At 40.6% G+C, this 23,959-nt stretch overlaps 2 protein-coding genes across 5 annotated transcripts in view; one reads left to right on the top strand and one right to left on the bottom strand.

Moving 5' to 3' along the window:
• Window positions 1-4,516, bottom strand: part of phkg2 (phosphorylase kinase, gamma 2 (testis)) — an 8,203-nt gene extending 3,687 nt beyond the window's left edge. Inside the window, exons 1-5 of the mRNA XM_046069002.1 lie at window positions 4,312-4,516; window positions 3,935-4,046; window positions 3,638-3,813; window positions 3,476-3,530; window positions 3,317-3,382 (exon numbers count right to left, since the gene is read on the bottom strand). Coding sequence (XP_045924958.1) covers window positions 3,317-3,382; window positions 3,476-3,530; window positions 3,638-3,813; window positions 3,935-4,029 — 392 coding nt within the window. The 5' untranslated portion in view covers window positions 4,030-4,046; window positions 4,312-4,516. The remainder of the gene's footprint in view (window positions 1-3,316; window positions 3,383-3,475; window positions 3,531-3,637; window positions 3,814-3,934; window positions 4,047-4,311) is intronic.
• A 2,534-nt stretch (window positions 4,517-7,050) lies between these two features.
• Window positions 7,051-22,572, top strand: rnf40 (ring finger protein 40). 4 transcript variants are annotated; one of them, XM_046068888.1, is made up of 20 exons: window positions 7,051-7,188; window positions 7,698-7,846; window positions 8,012-8,179; window positions 8,495-8,801; window positions 10,860-11,060; window positions 11,238-11,359; window positions 11,550-11,696; window positions 13,847-13,921; window positions 14,052-14,171; window positions 14,275-14,454; window positions 14,691-14,826; window positions 16,441-16,562; window positions 16,721-16,980; window positions 17,285-17,414; window positions 17,555-17,704; window positions 19,944-20,156; window positions 20,255-20,380; window positions 21,137-21,277; window positions 21,388-21,489; window positions 21,860-22,572. In XM_046068888.1, exons 2-20 carry the CDS (start codon window positions 7,709-7,711, stop codon window positions 22,034-22,036), a joined length of 3,015 nt encoding a protein of 1,004 aa, XP_045924844.1. In that variant the 5' UTR covers window positions 7,051-7,188; window positions 7,698-7,708; the 3' UTR covers window positions 22,037-22,572. The 4 variants fall into 4 exon arrangements, with proteins under 4 accessions (XP_045924844.1, XP_045924846.1, XP_045924845.1 ...); XM_046068890.1 differs by lacking the exon at window positions 7,051-7,188 and adding an exon at window positions 7,556-7,578 and having other exon boundaries at window positions 17,285-17,402; XM_046068889.1 differs by lacking the exon at window positions 7,051-7,188 and adding an exon at window positions 7,556-7,578 and having other exon boundaries at window positions 19,947-20,156.
• The last annotated feature ends 1,387 nt before the right edge of the window (window positions 22,573-23,959 follow it).

The raw sequence follows: 23,959 nt of genomic DNA, 5'->3' as shown, positions 1-23,959 counted from the left end.
AGGAAGTACCACAGCACTGAGACTGCCCTGCTTAAAGTCACTAATGACCTTTTAATGTCTGCTGATGAAGGTATGTGCTCAGTCCTGGTACTCCTGGACCTTAGCGCTGCTTTTGACACCATTGATCACAACATCATGTTAGACAGACTGAGGCACTGGGTGGGGATCTCTGGTACTGCCCTTGAATGGTTTTCATCCTACCTGTCAAATAGGAAGTTTTGCGTGTCTGTAAACAACTATGTCTCTTCGTTCTGTCCAGTTAAATATGGTGTGCCTCAGGGGTCGGTCTTAGGACCCATTTTATTTTCCTTGTATCTGCTTCCCTTTGGACATATTATCCATAAACATGGTATTTCTTTTCATATTTATGCTGATGACACACAAATGTACTTGCCCGTCAGATCCACAGACCCTGGAATGCTGAGTTCACTTAACAACTGCCTTTGTGAAGTTAAAAAATGGATGTCACATAATTTCCTCACGCTGAACTCAGACAAAACAGAAATCCTGGTCATTGTGTCCCAGCAGATGGCAAAACAAATACTGCCATTTGCTGGTTCCCTAGTAAATCACATTAAGCCTGTTGCAAAGAACCTTGGTGTTTGGTTTGATAGTAATTTAAATTTTGAGCAGCACACCACAAAGCTTGTTCAATCATGTTTTTATCAACTTAGAAATATAGCAAAAATTCGAAGGACACGAGACCATTTTACACGCCTTCATCTCATCACGCCTAGATAATTGCAACAGCCTTTTTACTTGCTTGAACCAGAAATCTATTGATCGTCTCCAGACTGTCCAGAACTCAGCTGCCAGGATTTTAACCAGAACAAAGAAATATGACCACATCACCCCTATCTTAGCTTCACTACAGAATTGACTTTAAAATTTTATTGATCACTTTTAAAGCTCTTCATGGCCTCTCGCCTTGTTATATTTCTGACCTTTTAGTCCCATACACACCAGCACGTACCTTGAGATCCTCGGGCAGAGGTCTGTTGTCTGTTCCAGAGTCTCGACTGAAAACTAAAGGGGACAGAACGTTTGCTGTCAGGGCCCCGAGGCTCTGGAACAGCCTGCCCGAGGAAATCAGGTCAGCTGAGTCAGTGAACTCTTTTAAGTCCCTTTTTAAAACATACTTTTATAGGACAGCCTTTCCCAATTTTATTTGACTTTATTTTATCCTTTTTATTTTATTCTATTTTACTTATTTTATATTTATCTTAAACGTGTATTTTAGTCGTTTCAATTTTCTTGCTTTTATCTTGTATTGTTTTTGTATTATTGTCTTTTGGGTATTATTGTCTTCACACTTGTTAAAGTACTTTGTAACTTGTTTTGAAAAGTGCTCTACAAATAAAGATAATTATTATTATTATTATTATTATTATTATTATTATTATTATTACTACTACTACTACTAAAATAAACTTAAAATATCTTCAGCTTGACATTCAATGCACCATAAAAATCACATTTTTGGAAAATAAAGTAGCTCAGGATCTAGGGTCTAGGTAGGCAGTGAACATAACCATATGAGGGGGGCAGACATAATCTTTCAAAACTTAAAAAATGCATTGTACTTGTAGTTCGTATTTGGTAACCAATTGTTACCAAGTACATTGACTAGAGGCTGACGGACGACAGTGATTACATTGAATTGTTTTGATCAAAATTATTGCTAGGGACAATTAGGTAGATGCTGGATATTGGTAGGGACTGGAAGAAGATGGTGGTGGATGAGAAGCAGCCAGAAGAGATCACGGAGGAAAAAGAGGAAAAGAGAAGAAATTTCTTGCTACAGTGACAATAGTGAGAACAAAAGAGGAATCCATCTGGCTGGAATAAAATTGACTGGGAGCAAGAACAGACTTGGAGATCTGTCGGGTAAACATGAAGTCGCGAGTTGGATTAAGGACAAACTTGGCAATGTCAATCAAGACTCCGGCAAGATGAGAGTAGGCAGACTCTGTGTTTACATCGATGATGCCTGATGCTCAAACACAGTCGAGGTGGACACTATTTCCCAAATGTTTGACTTTTTAATGTGAAGATGAAAACCATATTATCATCTTGTTGCTGCTGTTTACATTCACCCCAGGTGTGAATTCAACAGATGCACTGCAAAATGTTTCAGGTGTAGACTTGTATGTATATATCCTTTGTATGTAAATAACTGTATGTAGGCTGTTGTTTTATTTTATATGTTACCATATCTTAATACACATTTAGCCTAATTATAGGTTATGTTCTGTGTGCGTGTAGCATGGAGGGACCACAAACTTTCTTTTCATTACAAAACCTTGTGTTGTATAATGATAAATAAACTACCTTGATACCTTAATCACTGTTTGATGTGTGTCACAGACACAACTGAAGGTGGCACTGGAAATAGTCAGATGGTTACCAAGTATCATGTTTTCCACTTACTAGTTGAGTTCCAGTAAAGGGTGTTGTTGATGGAGTACCATATGGTCAATCCTAGTAAATTTAAAGAGTTGTTGACAGCCACAGAGTGTTCAGAATGAGTGACGGAGAAGGATGTGCAACAAGATTTGTTCTGTTGCTTTTTGAATCAGAAGTCCCGCCTGACAAAGTGTTCTTGGAGCATATCAGTTACCCAGTAAGGGCTTCTGTTCCCTAAACCCATTTAGAGCAGGCATTGTTGGAAGTTTGGTGAATGTGGAGATGAGATGTGCAGCGACAGGCACTGTGATAAAGAAGTGTAATCAGTGTTGGGGGGAGTCATGAAGCGTGGCAAGCAGATTGTCTGAAGAGAAGGAGGAGATGGAAGTCATGAGGTTAAGAGAAGGATGAGCCATGAGGAAGCAGCTAGGAAAGAAAAGATTCAAGTAGAAAGGGAGAACAAATCAGGTAAGAAGCATGATGAATAATGTTTGTGTAAGGATTAGCATTTCTGCCCATGGTGATTAACTGGTCTGCTAAGGCGGAAAGGAAATCTGAGAGGATAGAAATAGTTGTTGTTGAGAAAGTGTTGGGATTTTGTGGGAATTACAGGAGAGGAAGTGCAGGAGTTTTCAGACCCTCTCAGTGCCCAAACTGAGTAGGCTAGTTTTTTTATTTTAGAGAACGATACAAGGGGTGGGGAAGAACTTTCCTTGAATTTTTATTTTTTTGTTTTTAGATTTGTTTTGAGAATTTTGTCTTATTTTCAGTCCGAAAGAAGGCGGTAACTCTGGATGCAACCTGCCTCTAAAAACGCGAAGGCGGCTATTTTAGGGACATGTCCCTGCCGCCCTACTAAATTCTACTCCCTTAAAATGAGCTGATGGGGTGTGTTGACGCTGAAGCTCACCTGGTTTCCTTCTCACTCAAGGTAACTTTTTCTGTGAGGTAGTCAAACAGCTCTCCTCGCCTCATGCTATAAGTAAAAAACAAAAAGAGATTGACACAATCCTACAATGAATACATGAATATTAACATTCACATTGTAGCTGTTTGTTGAAATACTCACAGGTCGAACACCAAAAAGATGAAGGTCGCAGATTCATAGGAATCAATGAGAGTAACTAAAAGGAATCAACAAAACATAAAGCGGTTTTAGCACTTTTGAATCCCCTAAGAGCAAAAAAATGAAGATGTCTTGCAGGCCAAAAAGAGCAGGAGTCCAACATACTGATTGAGGAGTGTCCCTTCACCATGTTGAGGACCTGGACCTCCTTCAGCGTAGAGGTTTTCACCTCCTCCAGCTGCTGAACGGTCATCTTTTCTGCTGTGATCTCAATGATCTTCACCGCCAGCTCCTGAGTTGTGTGTCTGTCCACACACCTACGCACCACACTGCTCACACCCCTGAGGTACCAGTGACATAGAATACAGCATGTGTGCTTTTTCTGTGGTTGTTTTTTTTTTTTTTTAAATCATCCCAATATAAAAACTGAGATTACATTTCAGGTGATTTCGCTGGACTCACCTGCCTATCACCTCTTTCAGGTCATATTTCTGGTAAAACTCCTTGGCCCCGACCCAGTCTGGCAGTTCATCTCCAACAACGATGTCTTTGGTCATGGTGATAGCATAAGGATCTGTAACGACAACAAACAGGCAGTCACATGTCTCACGTGGACACAGGAACTACTGAGCTAACATCTGGCAACGAAGTGTTGCTTTAGTTTAATTTCAGTTAGCTGTGCATTAGCTACATATACATACCTCCCTTCTCTCTACTGTTATTTAGAAAAGTGTCCTTGATAATTGATCCATCTTACAGCTACTGTAGGGGGTTTTAGATTTGTCCTTGCTGTAGCAGAAGGTACTGACCGTAAAAGGAAGCTAACTAACGTTACTCACCATGTATGCAATCAGACGACAAGAGGAAGAGGGAGACGGCGAGCAATGAATCAATATAACCTCAATACTGACATCTCAACTTGAGGACCATAACTGTTTGCGATTCAGCGGCTACGGACTCAAGGTTATTCACCGATAATGTTGACAACAGCCAGCCAACACCTTGCTGTCACTGCTCGGAACATCTTGCAGCGTTGTTGCAGACAGTACAGTACTCCCCCCGTGCGGCCGGGGTGCGAATTGGCTAATCCTACTCTGCTCTGATTGGCTCAGCCTGACGGATGACGTCACTCATGTAGCCGTACACTGGAATAACAGGAAGTGTTTGTTGTTCTGCTGTCATTGGCACATTAGCTCGACATTTGTTAACCCGTAATCGTTTCTTGTAAATGCAGTCCATTTGTTCACAGTATAGTTATAAACCTAGTCGCAGAGGATGAGATGAAACATTAACGTTTTTTAATGAGATTGATTGTCGAGATTGTTTATCATAACAAGATCCAGTGAAAGTGTTGACACTGAGATGCCACTTTAGTGGATGAAAGAGATGCGAAGGTAGCTAGCAATCAAATCAAAGTGTTGCTTTAATGTAATGCATTAATTAGAATAAACACAGTGTTTGAAATAGTAGTAAGCCATGACTCAATTAACAGTAGGATCAATATAGACTGCCATTGATTAATCAGACCTTGCTTCCAAATGGTTAGTCACACTCAACCCAAAATATATTTATGAATGAACAAATGAATGAGTTGTTACTGTGAACAAATGGGCTACATTTAAATGAAATTATCACGGCTTAACAATGTCGAGCCAATTTCCCCGACAACAGCAGAACAGCAGAAACGTCCTTTGCCCTAAAGCATGGCGACGGTGACGTTTGTCACGTAGCCCACGCAAAAACAACATGTATGGCTGGTGGATGGTGCACATGGATTATATTACCTGCTGAAGAAACTGTGGTGTGACATCTACTTGTGCATGGGCTGCTACGTCGTCACCTCAGGACGTGACTTTTCCCCACCAAGTTTACTGAGTCAATTCATTCAATACATGGAGCATTTTTTAAATCATAAAGGTTGCTGTAAAAATACTGGACGGAATAAAAATAAATAAAGTTGTACACAAAATAAAAAAGTAGGTAAAGTTAAGAATTGAAAAAAAACCCCTATGACCTATATACTCGTTTCAGGTGGAAGTATCTCCAGTTACTCAGAGCTACTGCAGAGCTTCATGATGATAAATATGAATCCAGTCAGAGCTCTGAGGAAGTGCAGATACAAAACAGTGCCCAAAACTGATATAGGCCTACATAAAATTTACCTTAATTATGGATTTTTTCTTAGACAAAACAGTTTATTCTTTGCTCTTTGTTTCTAATGTAGATCCTTTTTATACACTGTATTACAGTATTAACAGCTGTTATAAATAAACAATGTTTCTGATAATTTTTTTTTCAGTTTAGTTGTTATCTTTTCAATTAATCTTTTACACCCATGCGGCACTTTTATTATATACAATAAGAAGCTCTTTTTATATGTTTATCTTAATAAACTACATGATTTTTTTTTTTTTAAAAAAAAGGAACTTTACACACAACCTTGTCAGCGCTAATGATAATATTAATAATTTTTAGCACTAATTTAAGCATGCCATTATCAAATTTAATCATCTAAAACGTAATTTTCCAGCAACAAAAATGTGGCTAGTAACTTAGTAACTAAAACCACTAACCACTTTGGCAAATGAGCAAAAACGTTAATGTCAAGCCCTGTTCACAAGGTATCTTTAAAAATATTAAATGAGGTTAATCACTTTCTGGATACGAAATTTTGCCATTCTATTAATCAAGTTCAGTATGTCTGCAGAGAAGTTGGGACTGGGAAAAATGACTAATGAAATTAGAAATTACTTTTAAATGGGTATGACCTGTGTACAGTCTTAAACAGAAATCCTTGAGGTACAAACTTATATCATGTTTTAAGCATCAAGTCAATTATTTATAAATGTTCTCTTTCTTTTCAGGTATTTTACTTATTCTTGTAGATGGAATGATTCAATATCTTTTGCTGTTTTGAAATGTTTTGAAAAGACTGTGTATTGTTTGTATATTGCTCAATTTCAGCAATGAAATTGAAAAGTCAACACTGTCTCATCTTTTGAACTTTGAGGACAACTTGTGTGTGAGTTAACTTAAATATAATAAGATTGCCACGAGGGTATCCTATATATTGTTGAAAAATATACAAGGGGTAATTAGTTTAATTACACGAAAATTACTGGCATAATTTTTCTTTTTTTAAATGCCCAGTCTAAAATTTCTGTTTTTAATTTATTTTGAGAGAATATTTGGGTGTTGATTGCAAAAATGTCAATATGGTGTAACCATAAAAACTTTGAACGCCATAACCTGAAACCCCTCAGACTGCAGGAAGAACCTGACAAATTTAAAGCATCGATTAGGTGAGCATCTTAATCGCGGCCACTGTGAAGATTGCAGCATGGTTGATTTTATAAGAATAATAATTTCAGGCTTCTTTTAGAGTCATAGGCCTAACAAATAAGTCAAAGTTGCTATATTTTAGTAAATATACCCCCCCCCCCCCTATTGTAGTTAATTGATGTTTGTTTTTATTGATATAATAAAAATTGGGATGGATTTACTCTACGGTAAGGAAGATTTTCTCTGCGAAAGTACATCGTCGTGTTTTGTTTTTCTGCAGAATTCCCCACTCCTGTCCAGTTGGTGGCGGTAATGCATCTCTAAATTGGTTTGCCAACCGCCAATAAACACCGGAGAAGGAGAAGTGCCTTATCGTCATTTCCTGTAGCTTCTGTGGATGCCCTGAGTTACATTTTCAGACGCTCGTTGTGAAGGTTTGTAACGTTAATAATTCAAAGAATACCATTTATACATGTATGTGCATTTAGAGTTACTTTGCAGAGTATCTTACCCGTGTAGTGGAGGTCAATGAATAAAAATATCGTCCACCAGTCATTAAATACGCCAGACAAAGAGCGCCGTTTAGCTAACAGAGGTCTCGGAGAATTAATGTTAGCATTAGCATAGCTAGCGTTAGCAAACTTGCTAATGTTCGTTAGTCTTAACAAAAATTCCAAATTAAACATTGTCGGTAGCTTCTCAGGCAGTGGCGTATACAATAACATTCAGCATAACCGTTCAGGAACACACATTTTCATATGAGCACCGGAAGAGCAGTCTGACTGAGCCAGTCAGGATCAGTGGCCCTGCGCTTGTAACTTCATGTGAGGCCAATTCCGTTGCTTGCTGACAGCAAATGAATGAGTTTCGTTTGCAAACTAATCCGACGATTCTTAAAGCTGAACCAAAGCAAAGATGTGATGTTATGTTTGATCTCTTGCAGGGGAAGGAACGATGTCAGGTACTGGGGGAGGAAAACGTCCCTCAGGAGGGGACAGCCCCCCTGGCCCACCTGAGAAGAAGAGCAAAAAAGAGGAGAAGACCACCACCACTCTCATTGAGCCCATACGGATAGCTGGAGTCTCCTCTACGGTCAGTCATGTGGTGTTTACTCTCACAAGTCACCATTTGTTGTCTATCCTATGAGGTCCACCAAAATGTTCATACATTGTAGCTCATCTCAAGTCTTTTTTGTCTAGCAACATTCGGAATCTGAATGATCTTCCTTACCTTGGTGTCTGTATTTGATCTGTGCAGGAGGAAATGGACATGAAGGTTCTCCAGTTCAAGAATAAAAAGCTATGTGAGCGCTTGGAGCAGAGGCAGACGATGGAGGATGAGTTAAGAGAGAAAATTGAGAAGCTAGAGAAGAGACAAGCCACCGATGACACTACCCTGCTGATTGTCAACCGATACTGGTCACAGGTACGTCTGCCCATTTTGAGCTGAACTTGATTTCAGAAATGGGGGGGTTCTCATTCTGTCAATGCCATCAGGCATTCAATGGCAACACTTGCAGAACTGTAGAATTTTATCTAACTGTCTGCCTTAATTTAATAATGTACAGTAATATGCATTTAATAGCCAATTAGCAGCGTTTTACGCTGTGCTCACTCGGTGGAAGTACCACTGTAATGGCAGTCAAGAGAGTTTTTGGAAAAGCACAATCTGATGACCCATTGCAATGCTTTTTCCGGAGGATTAACACTTCTTTCAATCCTTCAATCTTCTGATTTGCAGTTGGAAGAGAGTGTGCACATTCTGCGCAAGCGTATTGAGCCAGAAGCGCCCATGACATCTACCCCTGCCCCACCCTCGGCCCCTCTCCCTGACCCCACACCAATGGAAGAAGATGGTGTCAGTCGGGCCTCACCAACTTCTGCCGTGCCTCCACCTCCACTCCCAGAGGCCCAGAATGAGGGGGAGCAGGCAGAGCTGCAGGAGGAGCGTCAGGAAGAGCGTCAGGAGGACCAGCAGCAGCCCCCACCTCCCACTGGGTCAGAAGAGTTGTTGATGCCCAAAGAGCCACCACAGGACTCAGCAACAGGTAAGCAGAGGTTTTCCTGACTAAGCTGATCTGGAAAGTCTCCATCACTGACTGCGTTTATGGACTGCTATAATCTATAATGTAACTATTTTATATTAATAGAATTTGGATGAAAGTGTCTACATAGGTATGATTCCGTATAGGGATGAAACGATAACCGGTTTAACGGTAAACCATAAATTTCATAAAATTCCCAACTGTTGTTATTGCCGTACACATTTTAATTACCATGATAACTGGGTACAGTTAACCACGCTATTATAATCTCACGGCAAACACTGTCCAGCATCTCCCAGAAGCAGGCGCGCATGCGCAGAATGCAGCGTGGGTTTGTTTGGGTTAATGACAAGATGGCGGAAAACAATACTGCGGAGATTCTTCAGTCTCTCTGAAGTCTGGTCATAGTTTAGTTTTTATGAGAGTGCTGAGGGAAACTTGATTGACGAAAATAACCTCATAGTGAACGCAGGGTGAGTTAACTTTAAGCTTTGCTTTGTTTGTCTGACTTGCTTACAGTGTGTAAACTGAAGCTCTCAGTGTTGCTGCTCTTGTCAAAACGCTACACGTTGTTCTGTTGCTGTGTGCGTCGTGTGTGTCGGCAGAGTCTATTCGTCCACTGCACATGATAACGCGTTACCCTGTTTAATCACCCAACCAGCATATCTATTTCATGTAATTGTCCATGGGGTCATTGTATTACCTATATAATATAAAATGTAAAATCTTGATAATCCACACTTTAATTTTCATATGTTTACAAAAGGTATTTGCTCACACCGTACACCGATGTACACCGAGGTAATTACAAAAGAGATATAAAATTAGACAATACCGTTTTATACCGATATAGTTTGATCTTGAGTTAATTCATGTTTCCATAAAGTCACGCCAGCGTTTGCTCCTCTGTCTCTCTTGCTGCTCAGCCACCCCCTTCACTCTGCGTCTGCACGCAGCCGTCTACTCACGAAGTCTTTAACAACATTGAGGGGGAGACAGTGCTGGTCGACACTGCTGAAGACCTGGCTTGTAAAAAGAAAAAAACAACGGTTCAGTCAGTTTTAACCACACAATCACTTTACTTTGGCGGTACACCCAGGTTAGACGACACATTGCAGCGTTTATCAGAGAAACACAGTGATTACTTACAAGTCGCAGCACGGTGGATAATTTACAAGAGCGTGTGACAGTGAACACACCAGTCAGATGTCATTTGTTAGCTACCACGTTGGTTTTGTTTTGAAAAGCTACGTTGTTATCTTGCCTCCTCACCATGCGGCTCAGCTGCTGCTGTGAACGGAATCGCAGGTGGAAAAATCCAGAAGACAAGTTCTGTTTTTTTCCCGGCAACTTTATACAACAAAGCTTACTACTGATGGAGAAAGTCACCAGAGCAGATGTAAGTGGAGAGAGAGATAGAAAGAAGCGGGGCACGCTGATGGGTTTTCAGCTGAGGTGACTTATGTTAGGTCTGTGAGTGTGAAGTGAACTGAAGGAGGCTGATTCAAAGTGAGTGACACTTGAGATGAAGAATGAAGAAGAATGGCCAAGTTACTACAAATACTTAAAACTGCCCGCTACCCCCCTGTATGCTGTATACACTCAGTGACAACACCTTCCGTGAAAGGGCAGGAATCATTTATTTATATCTAAAAGTATCTTTAAAGACAAGCAAGCAAATGTTTGTGGTGTGAAGACGGCAAATGTTTTTGCTTCCGTTTTATATTTTGGTTGATTCTTTTGGCAAAAGCACGTAGCAGTTCAGGCTATTGTATAGCAATGCTAACCTCTCTATCTGTATTTGCCTCGTTCATTGCTGGATGTTTTAAATGTCATGAGAACTTGCAAAATGCTCAATCTCTGTACGTCTAAACTGTCAGTCAATGGCTGGAACAACTCAAACTTATCTTTCCAAGATTTAAGTTTTAATGAGGGCACAAACTGTTTCCATTTTCTAGCTTTAAATCTAGCTAAGTTTGAGGTTTAATGCTTTGATCATAGTATTACCTGCTCTGCTGATTTTAATCAACCATGTACATATTCACCACCTCCTTTGTTCAGATGAGTCACCGCCCCCTCCTCCCCTAAGTGAGAATGCCAAGGGTTTCATAGCCACGCTGGAGCACAGCAGCGAGGAGGAACTAACCCTGCACCTCCAGGACCGCATGCAATTCAGCAAGGAAGCCATCGCCTGCTTGGTCTGCGTTTTTGACAGGCTGCACAGTCGCATCGACGACATGTGCAAGCAGGTCGAGGCTGCAGGTAACTGTGGAGACATGCTTGTTACTGATATACAAACAAGAAAGAGGAAACTAATTACCTGCTACTAATTGAGTTTCATTTGTCATTATTGAGTTGTTGGTGTACATAAACGTGAGCTGGGCTTATTTTTTTAGTTCCACTCTAATTTGGCACAACTGTCTTGATCTTCATTGGCAGCTTGTGAGGACGATAGCCAGTCTGACATAGTCAATGAGAACCGTGCTCTGCTGGAGAAGAATAGTCGACTGCGAGACCTGGCCACTCTCCTGCAAGGCCGACACCACAAGATGTCTATGGAGGTACAATTTCCTTTGCACTGTTTGAGGGTTTCACTGTTTGTAGTGAATATTTGTGCTTTTGCATGTGTGTCAGAAATAGTTGGAGAATGGGAAGATTGTAAAAACGTCTACGGGTGTATGCAGCCACTGCTTTTGGTGTATACCTTTCACTGATTACAGTGCTGTTGTCGTGTCTTTGCCCTTCTTGCAGTACAACGAGTTAGTGGACAAGGTCACCAGCTCCGAGACCAAGGTGTCTGAGATGGAGACGACGGTGGAGGACCTGCAGTGGGACATGGAAAAACTCCGCAATAGGGAACAGAAGCTTAACAAACACCTGGCAGAGGCCATGGAGCAGGTGCGTTTGATTGAAATTGTGTGTGTTTGCGCGTAATTTTTATCTGTCCATGCTGCTGTTTCTCTCGTGCACATGAGTTGACAGTGATAAGGCTTTAAGCATCAATGCGTGTCAAGCCAGCTGCTGTTATTGATGCACATCTCACTGTGATATTATTTGCATCAGCTATCTGAATATGAAGAAAATAAGCTTTGTCTCAGTCATGGGTTGTGGGTAGCTGTGCTGTGTGCTACTCATGTTTTATTTAAGCAATTATGTTTTTGGGTTGTCGGTCCGTCCCATTCGGCATAAATGTCCACTTAGATTCAAGGATGAAAACTTGAGATTTCTTTGGCCATTATTCACACCATAACTCTTGGAACAGAAGGGGAGATTGTGACCATATTTCACATTTGGTCAGACACTGAATAGGTGACCTTTTTTGAGTCAAAGGTTATTGTGACTTCAAAATATGTTTTTAGTCGTCATTTAAGAATGAATTCCACATTTCACACACACATGTTGACTGGAAAGACACAATGAGTAACGGGGCTTTCCCTGGCTTAGAATGAAGTAGAGGTGGTACCAGCCTGAGTCTGAAATTAACCTGCCTTGCAATTTTTTACATTTTCCCCATATTTAGCTGTATTACTGATAAATCCATTAGTAATTACTACAGAAACTACAAGGTGCTGTTTTATTTTATTTCACTGTCACATTTTAATTGAATGGTGCTTAACAAATGCTCATCCTGGAAGTGGCGAGGCCGTTTCATTTGTGTATCCTTCTTGACATTTTTTATGTGTTAAGTTGCTGTTGTGCTTCATTAAGGTGTCGTGTTTAGACTGTGCAGTGCCAGCTGCCTCAGCAAACTTGATTTTCCCTGCATGTTGTAGACCACATCTAGTGCAGTGGATACAGTTCATGATGTTGGAGTTTTTTTTTCTAAATCTATGCCAGGGGCGGACTGGCACAATTATTCAGGCCGGGAATTGGACTCCATCCCAGGCCAACCTGTTCACACAAACCACCAGATTGCTAATTTTGTAAACTAACCCTATTTGTTAATGAAACGGGTATCAAACTAGGTACAGATTTTGCCAACATTTGGGTTGACCATTAAAGTAGCCTCTCTGAACAGTGAGTTTCAAGGTGGCTATGGGTGCACCCTCAAACTCCTGAGAAATACACCAATAATAGCATATACACATGTACAAGGCTAGACACAAAAACAATTAGCCTACACTTGGGCTGGACGATATGGCCAAAAATGTTTTCACAATAAAAAGTTTCATATCTTTCGATATCAATAATTATTACGATAAATATGAAATCATTATTTCTTTTGAGTTTAAAGGTGATTTTTGCTCCTGAGTGAAAGTTGAAGAAACCTGATGGTTAATTATGGTGTAATTCGTGTATGAGTCAAGACATTTATTGAATATTTATTAAATATCACGATAATTATTGTTATTGTCCAGCCCTAGCCTGCACTTTAAAAAAAGAGAATGAGATAGCTTATTCAGCGTTTGCTCAAATGTTTAAATTATCTTTATATTTAAGCATTAAAAATCAAAAGTATTCAAAAACCTCACACTGTACTTGAACATAAGCTACGACAACGAAAGTGAGTAACGCTAGGCCTATAATGCAAAAGTCCAAAAAGCACTCCTGTAGCCTACAAAAAACAATGTTCACTCAGTGGTGTCCATGAAGCAAACAGAACAAAAATAAACACATCTGTCTTTCAATAATTTCTACTAGATACATTTTAATATTTTCTAGCCTATAAAGTAAATACCGGCATCTCTTACCGGCAGAGATTCAGCATCTCACAGAAGCCTTTGCCATTGTTTCTACACTTAAAGCTGTGTTTGTCTGTCTGTTCACATGAGGAGCTCAGTGAGACCCTGCGGATCCAAGCGAGTCCACAGGCAGAGTCTTGCTCCCTCTCTGAAAAAGGCCTTGAGACACACAAATGCTAAAACATGTGGTCAGCTGCGTGAGAGTTCTTAACACCGACTTATTAACGGTTACCAATGTATATTTGGCAGAGAAACAGAGAGAGAGAGACACGGATGTGTGGATTCTCCTGCTTGCTTGTCTTGCTTTGCTGCTGTCTGGTGGAGACATACATAATTTTACCAATGTTCTGCGTTTGCTGTCTGCAGCTAAAGTCGGGATACAGCAGCACCGGCAGCTCAGGTGGACTACCTGGAGGCCAAATTACATTGAACATTCAGAAGGTGAGAAAATAATTGCAATTAATTTTGTGTGACATATGACGTGCAAAGAAATGTGACATATCTCAGATGCCAGTACAAACGGGCGTTTCTATAGCATTTCTCTATCTCTAACACAATGTCTTTGTTTTAGTTTGAGAGTCTCAATGCAGAGTTGGAGCACAACCAGGAGTTGGCTAATAGCCGCATGGCAGAGTTGGAGAAACTGCAGGTGGAGCTCCAGGAGGCTGTGAGGGAAAGCGAGAAGCTCAAGGTAAAGATATAAGACCTTTTTAAAATCTGTGACCTATTTTAGTTTGTGCCAGTGTAGTGCGTTAACCTACAATGTTCACCATTCATTGTCATCTCCTAATCAGATGGACTTGCGGAATATTCCTGAAGAGGTTGTGAAGGAGACCCTAGAGTACAAATGTCTGCAGTCCCAGTTCTCCCTGCTGTACAATGAGTCTCTTGGTGTGAAAACCCAGCTGGATGAGGCACGAGCCCTTCTGCTCACTGCCAAGAACGCCCATCTCCGACAGATTGAGCACATGGAGGTAAATTTCATATATCAAAGTTGATCTCATAAAGTGATATATACTTTCAATTATTTTTTAAGACCCCTGATAGTTAACTTCACTGCATCCTGACTGTAGTCCAGTTTTGCCATTCCAGCTATTTGTCTTAACTGTTTATTGTCCTAAGAACTTAAACCTGGACATGTGTATTATTACCAATGTTTATGTACGTATATATAAAATATGGTCAGCCGTGTCTGTTTTCAATTGTTCAGAGTGATGAGCTGTCCCTTCAGAAGAAGCTGCGGACTGAGGTCATCCAGCTGGAGGACACCCTGGCCCAAGTGCGCAAAGAGTATGAGATGCTGCGTATTGAGTTTGAGCAGAATCTGGCAGCCAACGAGCAAGCAGGTACCTTTCGAAACACATCACATCTCTCAACACGTCACGAGGGAAAGGAAATCAAGTTGTAGTGTGGTGCATTATTATATACTGGATTTGTAAATGATAGATTGTGCTTGATATACGGCAACACTCATAATTGTAAATTTCTGTAATTGAAGGATGATATTCAAAGTGAATATTCAGTTACACATGTTTTTAACATTTGTTATCACAGATTAGGGCAGGTGTGGCTCAGGAGGTAAAGCAGGTTGCCCGAATGTGTGTGAATGGGTGAATATGACATGGTGCAAAAGCACTTTTGAGTGGTTGGAAGACCATAAAGGAGCAATCAGGGCTCTACAGTGCGACCATTTTGCTTGCATATGCCCCTAAAAATCGCACAATGTGCGAGTAACTACAACCTCCCGTAAACCCACCGCACCCACCGTGCCGTTTTTAGTTCAAAACAGTTGAGTTGTCGAAACTGGTAGGAAAAAAGCCAGCTAGCCACCGGAGCCATATCAGGTGCCCTTTGTTGAAACATGTTCAACTTTTCATAAAATTGATGTGCTCGCCACTGTCATTTTTCATCGACTGACCAATCACAGCATGGATGGGGCAGGACATAATAATGGTTTGATGTCTTATAATAAACTTTTAAACGTTGAACTTCTCCTTCATGAATGGTTCTGATTATTGCTGAGATAGTAGCATTAAGAGACCAATGTAGGCCATTTTTCTTGCGCAGAAATTTAACGAATAAAAACAACTCACAAATACGAAACTGCTGTTTTGTCCAACTAGAATTAATATTATACTAATGGTGAGCTATGTAGTATTTAATACATAAAATGACAATGCTTAGTAAAATTAACATTAACATTTATACACTATTGATTTGATTAAAATTGAACATTTTATCTAATTTTATATTACACTAATACACACATTTAAACTAGTTTTTCCTCCGTGTTGTGTGAAAGAGCCTCTGCAGTGGAAAGATGCAGATTTTCACTGCACAGGATGCCAGTGTGCCTGTATGTGCTCCTTCTAGCCTCCCCCTGAGTGTAACACGTTCCCCTTGTTCTGTTTTACATCTGTTTAAGTTATTGTCATACTGTTGAGTAGTCTTGTTTACATTAGGTGTGGCATGGGTTTTTTGGGTGCTGATGGTGTATCGCAAGTTTTTTGTGATGAATGATCAGTGTTTTAAAAGCTGTTTTCAGTGTGTCAAATTTTAAAACATCAGTTTCAATATTTGAAAAAGCTTTAACAAGATTTTAAGACCATGCCAAGTGTCCAGATACAAGGGTCTTCACTGCCAGATAGTTTGTTAAACTCTGTGTTACTTGAAAATGTTTTGTTGTGCTCCTAAATTTCTTCATTTTAGGAGCACATGTGCTCCTTGGGACAAAGCTTAGCGTAGATCCCTGGCTATACAAGTACAGACCGTTTACAAATATTGTCATCGCAGGAACAAGGTGAGGTATATCATTTTGTATCATGATGTCACTCCTCAGCACTATGCAGATGAACCTATAATTTACAGCACCAGACGATGCTGAATGAGTCAAAACCAAACCACACATTGACTTATTCTTAGTATTTCTGACTCTCTTCCTTTTATCTCTGTTCTCTCAGGACCAATCAACAGAGAGATGCGACACTTAATTAGTAGCCTTCAGAACCACAACCTGCAGTTGAAAGGTGATGTGCAGCGCTATAAGAGGAAGCTGCGGGAAACCCAGATGGAGATCAATAAAGTATGTAGTAGTAACATGAATGACGGACAAATGTTTGTTTTATTCATTGAGAATCAGATAGCTGTTCTAAGCAAAACGAAAACACCAGTAATGACACATTTCCTCTAACCAATCTCACTTTATTTTCAGTAAAATATAGCAATTTGCTTTCTCGACAGTTGCGTTGTCAGAGTGGTGACACTGGGGTTCTGATTCTTGAGGAGACGACTAGTGACAGCATTGATGTGAAGAAAGAAGAGGATGAGGATCAGGAGGAGGAGGAGGAGAGGAGGAAGGAACTGGAAAGACAGCGGGCCCGAGAGAGGGAGAGGGAGGCTGAGCGAGAGCGAGAGAGGGAACGTGAGAGAGAGAGGCAGCGCAGCGACGAGCTGAAGAGGAAGGACTCGGACACCCTGAAGCTGCTCAGAGTAGAACTAAAGTACATACCCCTCCTCCAGTCCACTGTCATTTATAATGACATGTTCATAATCACATAACTTGCTGTAAAATATTGTCCCTCACAAAATTTCATATATTGGAGGCCAAAATCTCATTAATATTAAACAAAATAGACATTGTGCAGTTATACATTAACAAATACACAGAAGCCTTGTTAGCTGTTTGTGTTTTTGTATTGTTTGCTCTGTTGTACCAGCAACAGTGTCTGCACACTTAAAATCACTCAACTAAATTCACTGATGGGATTGTTAATATTAATGTGATTCTATTCTTTAACCTATCAGGAAAGCCCAGGAGTCCCAGAAAGAGATGAAGCTCTTGCTGGACATGTATAAGTCGGCTCCAAAGGAGCAGAGGGACAAAGTACAGCTTATGGCAGCCGAACGCAAATCTAAAGCTGAGGTTTGTTCTTTGGTGTGTTCCTTCCGTCCTACTTTTGCACATTTCTTGTTTTTACACGTAAAAATAAAAAAGCTTTGTTAGTTGCAAATAACAAAATATTTAAACAGTAATGCAAGTTTAATACAATGCCCAACCCATCTCGACCTGCCCAGGTGGATGAGTTGAGGATGCGAGTGCGAGAGCTGGAGGAGAGGGAGAGGAAGGAAAGCAAGAAGCTGGCTGATGAAGATGCCCTCAGGAAGATCCGAGTGGCTGAAGAGACCATTGAGCATCTGCAGAAGAAACTTGCTGCCACTAAGCAGGTTTGTGTGTGTTATCCAAGGAGGGTTTATTGAAGGGCAACTTGGTTGAAGAAGAACTGAAAAAGCCTCTTGGATGAGAGGCGAAACATCATCTAGTATCTTAAACCAAGTCCAGCCGCTCTTGATTTAAGCTTCAGTCATCCAGGACCTGGATGATTGAGAGCGGTCACAGACGTATTTCTGTTTTGTTTTCTCAAACATGTCTCATATGTAACGCCTTTGTTTACTTCTACCTACGCTTATGCTTCAACAGGGACAAATATTCAACAGTGTCTCCATATATTATCATTATTTTCCGTCAGCTTTTACCCAAAGGCTTATAAATGCAGCCTATACACATATATGCGTCTTTTCAAAAAATGCTAATGTAAATTAACATGTACGAAAGGTTAATGAAATGAACCTCTTCCACTTTCAGACCAGCAAGAAATGAGACATGAATCATCAGCCCCGTTTGGTAAAAAATGTCAGACTTAAACCTTAGGGACTGCACCATATATGAATATAAACAAGCCAGCTGTGTTAAGAATGAAACTACTGCAACGATTATCATATTTGCCTAAGAAAGATGTTCTCCTAATCTTAGACTACAAAAGAGGAATTGAAAGCCAATGCTGTGGCCTGGAGTTTAAACCTGATCAGCTGGTTATCTTAATGCTAGCCCAATTTATTCTTGTTTTTGTTTCTTCTCAATAACTTTGCACAAGTGTTGTTAAAGAGTAAAAATGTAGTATCTTTATAGTCTTGCAAAGATTAAACTTACGCACTTGGAATGAGTATATTTTATATTATAAGATTTTGTTATCTGGATGAAATGATTTGAAGGACAAAAATATAAATGCAAAAATTATCTTCTAGGGTGTGGTAAATGTTTTCATGTGAGCCACCCTGAGAAATTGTTTGTAAAGTATCTAAAACACTGTCAGATCTGAGCTCACTTACTTGGCTTTGTGGTCTTGTAAATGTTGAGACGCTCCTCTTGGTATTTCATTAATAAGTAAGAAGACGGCGGGAATACGAGAGCAGGCTGTCATGTGATGGAAAATATAGAAGCATTATCTGCCTGGGGTCAAATATTGGTTAAGTAATGTCATCGTAACTCTAAAACTTGCTTATATAGCGGATACACCCGAAAATACTCACTTAGCTGTTGACCTTAGTGCTACATTCAGTATGATCGGTCTTAGAGGCTTATCATTTAATATGAATCATATTATCTTCTTGAGCATTTGAAGCAAATAACTGCACTAAGACCACCTAAAAAATGCAGGTCTCTTCTCATTAGCACTGAGACTACAATTAAATCAAATGCAGGAAATTACACCAAAATGTAAAAGAGTTATGACCGTGTTTTAAGTTGTTTAACTGTTGTTCCATACAATTTTATGAGCATAAAGGAGACAGATGTTGAGGTCTGAAAGCCTGCAGCGCCACATAATTTGGAGGTCTCAAAGAACATAATTAACAGAAGGCACAACACACTCTGGACTGATACTGGTTTATTCAGCTCTTTACTTTAGTCCTTCTTATGTACTATGTAGTTAATCGACAGCAACTGAAGTGTTTTGGACGCAGGTGTGTTGGATTTGTTCCACTCAGTTCACGGTTGCCAGACTTTAACTTTGCAGGGTGACCGATCGCCAGAACTTTCCAATAAACAAGCTATTTGAGAGTTTATATGACTTTATTTTAAAGGACCTAGTTGGCTTGTAAGTGGGCAACATGACCCAAAATTAAGCAAACGCAGCAAAGTAGCAGAGAAAACAAACCAGGTGTGATTGCACCTCGAGATGCAAATGGGCCAATGAGGGTGTAATGTAATTAATCCCATCAGGTAATATCAGCACAGTCAAATTTAACAGCTTTTCACGTCTGTTCTTCATAACAAAAGCAACCGAAGAGATTCAATGGTATTTTTTATTCAGGTTGAAAACATGCTTGTGTATTTATTTAAAAAACTGAGCCAAAAGATCACATTTTATTTGTTTGTAGTGATATGTTTTTGGAGGGGTTGGAAAGGAATTCCTTTTTGAATCTGTAGTGTTGGTTATTTTCAGTTTTGACTACAGAGCATTATGTACAAGAGGCATACTTGGAACTAAAACTTCTCAAACTGTTGCACACCACCAACAAATATGTGGTAAGAATGATTACAAATGGTGATGAAGGTAGGCCTCACCTGTAAACTGGAATGGAGCAATATCACTGTTTTTGATCCCTGACACCTGTGTCCCTCGAGGAGGAGGAAGCCCTGCTGAGCGAGATGGATGTAACCGGCCAGGCCTTCGAGGACATGCAGGAGCAGAACAGCCGGCTGTTGCAGCAGCTACGGGAGAAGGACGATGCCAATTTCAAGCTGATGAGTGAGCGAATCAAATCTAACCAGATCTACAAGCTGCTGAAGGAGGAGAAGGAGGAGTTGGCTGACCAAGTCCTCACATTCAAAACCCAGGTGGCGTGTAACTTCTTAACCTAGAAATGCAGCGTTGATGGATGTCATCGTGACAGGGCACTGAAGTATTAACTGTTACTTTTGCTGCCGTTCTCCAGGTGGATGCCCAGCTGCTGGTTGTGCAGAAGTTGGAGGAAAAAGAGGGCGTCCTTCAGAGCACACTTGCCGCTCTGGAAAAAGAGCTGTCTGTACGGACACAAGCTCTAGAACTCAACAAGAGGAAGGTGGGAAGAGAGATGCCCTCTATCACTTGCACTGTAGATTCACTGGATGATTTGATTCCTGACAGATGTTCCTAAATGTTAACACTGAGCAGCATTATAATAGGATCTGGATACTAAATCATACTCGTGTACATCATTTTGTGTGTTCAGGTGCTTGTTAACAATTCTGACATCCAAGATTTGCGACAAAACGTTGCATTAATGAGCTACATTGTTAGCAAACTAAACTTACTGTCTGTCCTGATTCCCACATTTGCAATTTCTTGTATTAGTTAAAGTGCCTACTTGTGTGAGATATTTCTGGTAATTGCTAACATTGCCCAAGTACCTGTAAGACTGCTGTTGTGTGGGCGAGTGCACTGGGGCACCATTAATGAGGTCATCTTTATACATAGGTAAATATATTGCTTGAATTCTTTCTTTTTTTTATCTCATTTGCTCTTTTTACACAAGTAGGAACAATAAAATTTAAACATAACAAAAAACACACACAAGTGGCTACTTACTTTAAATGAAACCAGTGGGTGCCTGGAAGCTATGAAGAGGATCTTAAAACGTATAGCATGTTGTGGAAAATGGCCGTTAGAGATGGAAAATATACACCATATTCAGGAAATGGAATGCAAAACCAACACTGGTTGTTTTACGTTAGTTCATGACTGAATCTACTGTACCACCACCACATTACAGCTCAGGAATCTCATCATTAGGTTTTTTTTATTGAGTGTTCTTATTGAGATTCCTTCCCTGCTGCAGGCAGTGGAGGCTGCCCAGCTGGCAGAGGACCTGAAGGTGCAGCTGGAGCACACGCAGGCCAAGCTCAAGGAGATTCAGGTCTCTGTGGCTGAGAACCGCACCGCCCGGGAGAGGGAGAGCAGCAACCTGAAACGAGCACAGGTATGTTGTATTTGGATATCACTCCCAACTCTTGCATTACTCCAGAGGGTCTTGGTAGAAGATCACACCAGTGATCTGTGTTAAGTGGCCACTCTCCTGATGCCTTCTAGGAGGATCTATCTAGGCTGAGACGAAAGCTGGAGAAACAGAAGAAGGTGGAGGTGTACTCTGATGCTGATGAGATCCTGCAGGAGGAGATCAACCAGTACAAGGTGAGAAAGGGAGAACATTCTTCTTGTGCAGAGAAATGTATAAAACACCAACAGCTTTTCTGGCACAATCTGCAGTAGGTTGTGGTTGACTGAACAGTCTAGTGAAAATGTAATGCGTTGTAATACTAAATACTACACCTTTTGTAATTTCCTTAATTGGCTGGCAATGGCTGTTTTTCATTCATGAGTATGGGCCAGAAACTGAGCTCAGACATTTACAGAAATGTTAACAGTCGCTTTGTGCTTTGGGGATATCAAGAAACTTACTTGATACACCCTCAGGTGTTAGCTGTGGTAGCATAAAATGGGTAGAGGTAATGACTGTGAAGTCAGTATTTACTCCATATACAATGTATTTATCCGTCTCCAGGCCAAGCTGCGCTGTCCCTGCTGCAACACACGGGACAAGGAGACGGTGCTCACCAAGTGTTTCCACGTATTCTGTTACGAATGTCTGAAGATGCGTTACGACACCCGACAGAGGAAGTGCCCCAAGTGCAACTGTGCCTTCGGAGCCAACGACTTTCACCGCATCTACATCACCTAATTCACAGAGAGACAGAGGAGTGAAAGAAGAAACCAGTAGACGGAACCAAAGGAGAGTAAAGACAATAGAACTGCATTCAAAGAGGCAGACATTTTGGGGGTAGTCAGATGAGTGCGTTTCCCCTTTTTATCTCTTTGGAAAGACTTGTTTTACCGCATCATTGCCAGTTGGTGATTCATTTGGTGACCAAACAGATAGTGACACATCTGACTGAGTGTTGTGCTGTAGCTAATAAACACAGTTGTTTGTGCACACAGTGATGTTCTTACATGTTGAGCTGCTCTGCTCTGTTTTCCTGTCCTTGACGTTATTGCCATGTTAAACATCCTGTCTTTTAACAAACCGGGCCCACTTTTAAATGTTTCTTTATCTTTTTTCTTTATTTTAATGTATAGAAAAACTTTGAACTGCAGTGGAACATGGTTGATCTTCCTGAAGCATTTCTTTGAATTGTTTTGTCCTGCTGGTTTTGGAAGTCCTGTAAAATCAGTGAAGCTGAAATTTAAACTTAGAACATTAAAAGAAGCCTTTCTTTACATACTTGAGGACTGCATGTGTAAAACTAAATATGTTTCTAATATATAAGTACAACAGCCAGAATCGGCCAACTTTCTTGGTTTAGGCTATAGTATTAACAATGCCTGAGAGAGGTCGGCTAGTTTGGCACCGAGTCAGCACATACAGGAGTGTTTGGATCACCTTGGGCAAGGTCCTCTGTCTGTGTGTGTGTGTGTGTGTGTGTGTGTCTCTGTGTGTGTGTGTGTGTGTGTGTGTGTTCGTTCATCCTGTTGCTATGGTTCCTGTTGGAGAGTTTGACACAACATCTGCAGCTTATAGTGCCTCATTACTGATGAAATCACTGCAGTGGAAAGTCAGCTCATATGGGTGTCCTTAGTGGGCCATGCTGCTCCAGGTCCTCTTAGAGAGCTTTCTTGAAGGTTAGCCGTGACAGTCGAGTACAAAAACATCTGTTTAACAACATGCCTCTAATCTAATTGAGCCAATGAAACCTCTTTTCCTCTGTTCTGATGATGTGAACTATTTACTGTGGGGTTGGTAAGTGTCTGTTTGACGTTAGCTCTTGTGGGAAAGGCAGTTCACACCATGTAGCGTGCACATAAAAAGTTCCAGGCTGCAGAGAAAAAGAGTGAATGTGTGAAAAAAGTTCATCAGGCAGTTGGGAACAGTTAAGTAAGACTGTTGGCATAAATAAGAATAACTTCATTGGTAATAATACATGGGCAGAGTTGGTTTACTCATAGGAATGTGCATAACCTGTCATAAATAAATGAGTATTTCTCACTTTGTGCTAAACCATCATTTGTATGCCACACACCACAGAGGTCGTCCTAGTAACTGATGGTCTTCATTAATATGAGACAATGCTGTGACGGGGGCCAGCGTGATAGCACTCCAGGCATGCGTCCACTGCCTTTGTTATTGCATATTTGTGCTGCTGCAGCAGACTACACCCAACTCCAGACATTAATAACACCACCCTGCGTCAGGGACACTGGCTATTCAAATGTCAGTTTCCAAAAGCAAGAGCACCCCAGTTACTGTGGATCTGCAGCGGGCAGAGATAAAAACATATCTCGCTTTGAGCAGACTCCCAAAGGCTTTAAAATCACTTTTTTTTTTCCTAGTAAATGTCAGCTGTTCTGCCTCAGTTGCTGTTCCTCTTTCTTTCTGTGCATGGGACCCTCTCCCATGCCAGAGAGTTGTGTTGTTTGGCAGAGACGAGGGAATGACGTCGACAGGCGTGGTAATAACAACGAGAACACTATTAAGTCCAGACTACACAGGCTCTTTGGTAAAATGTGGAGAAAAGGCTGTAGGGTGTGGCCATAAAATATGAAATAAACGAAACTGTGCGAAACTCTCACACCTGAAGTGGTTTAATTGAAAGTTTCACTAGAAGCG

This window comes from Micropterus dolomieu, linkage group LG14, assembly GCF_021292245.1.
Source record: "Micropterus dolomieu isolate WLL.071019.BEF.003 ecotype Adirondacks linkage group LG14, ASM2129224v1, whole genome shotgun sequence".
Lineage (NCBI taxonomy): Eukaryota > Metazoa > Chordata > Actinopteri > Centrarchiformes > Centrarchidae > Micropterus > Micropterus dolomieu.
The sequence above is the reverse complement of the archived record's forward strand: the minus strand, read 5'-3'. Positions and strand labels throughout refer to the sequence as shown.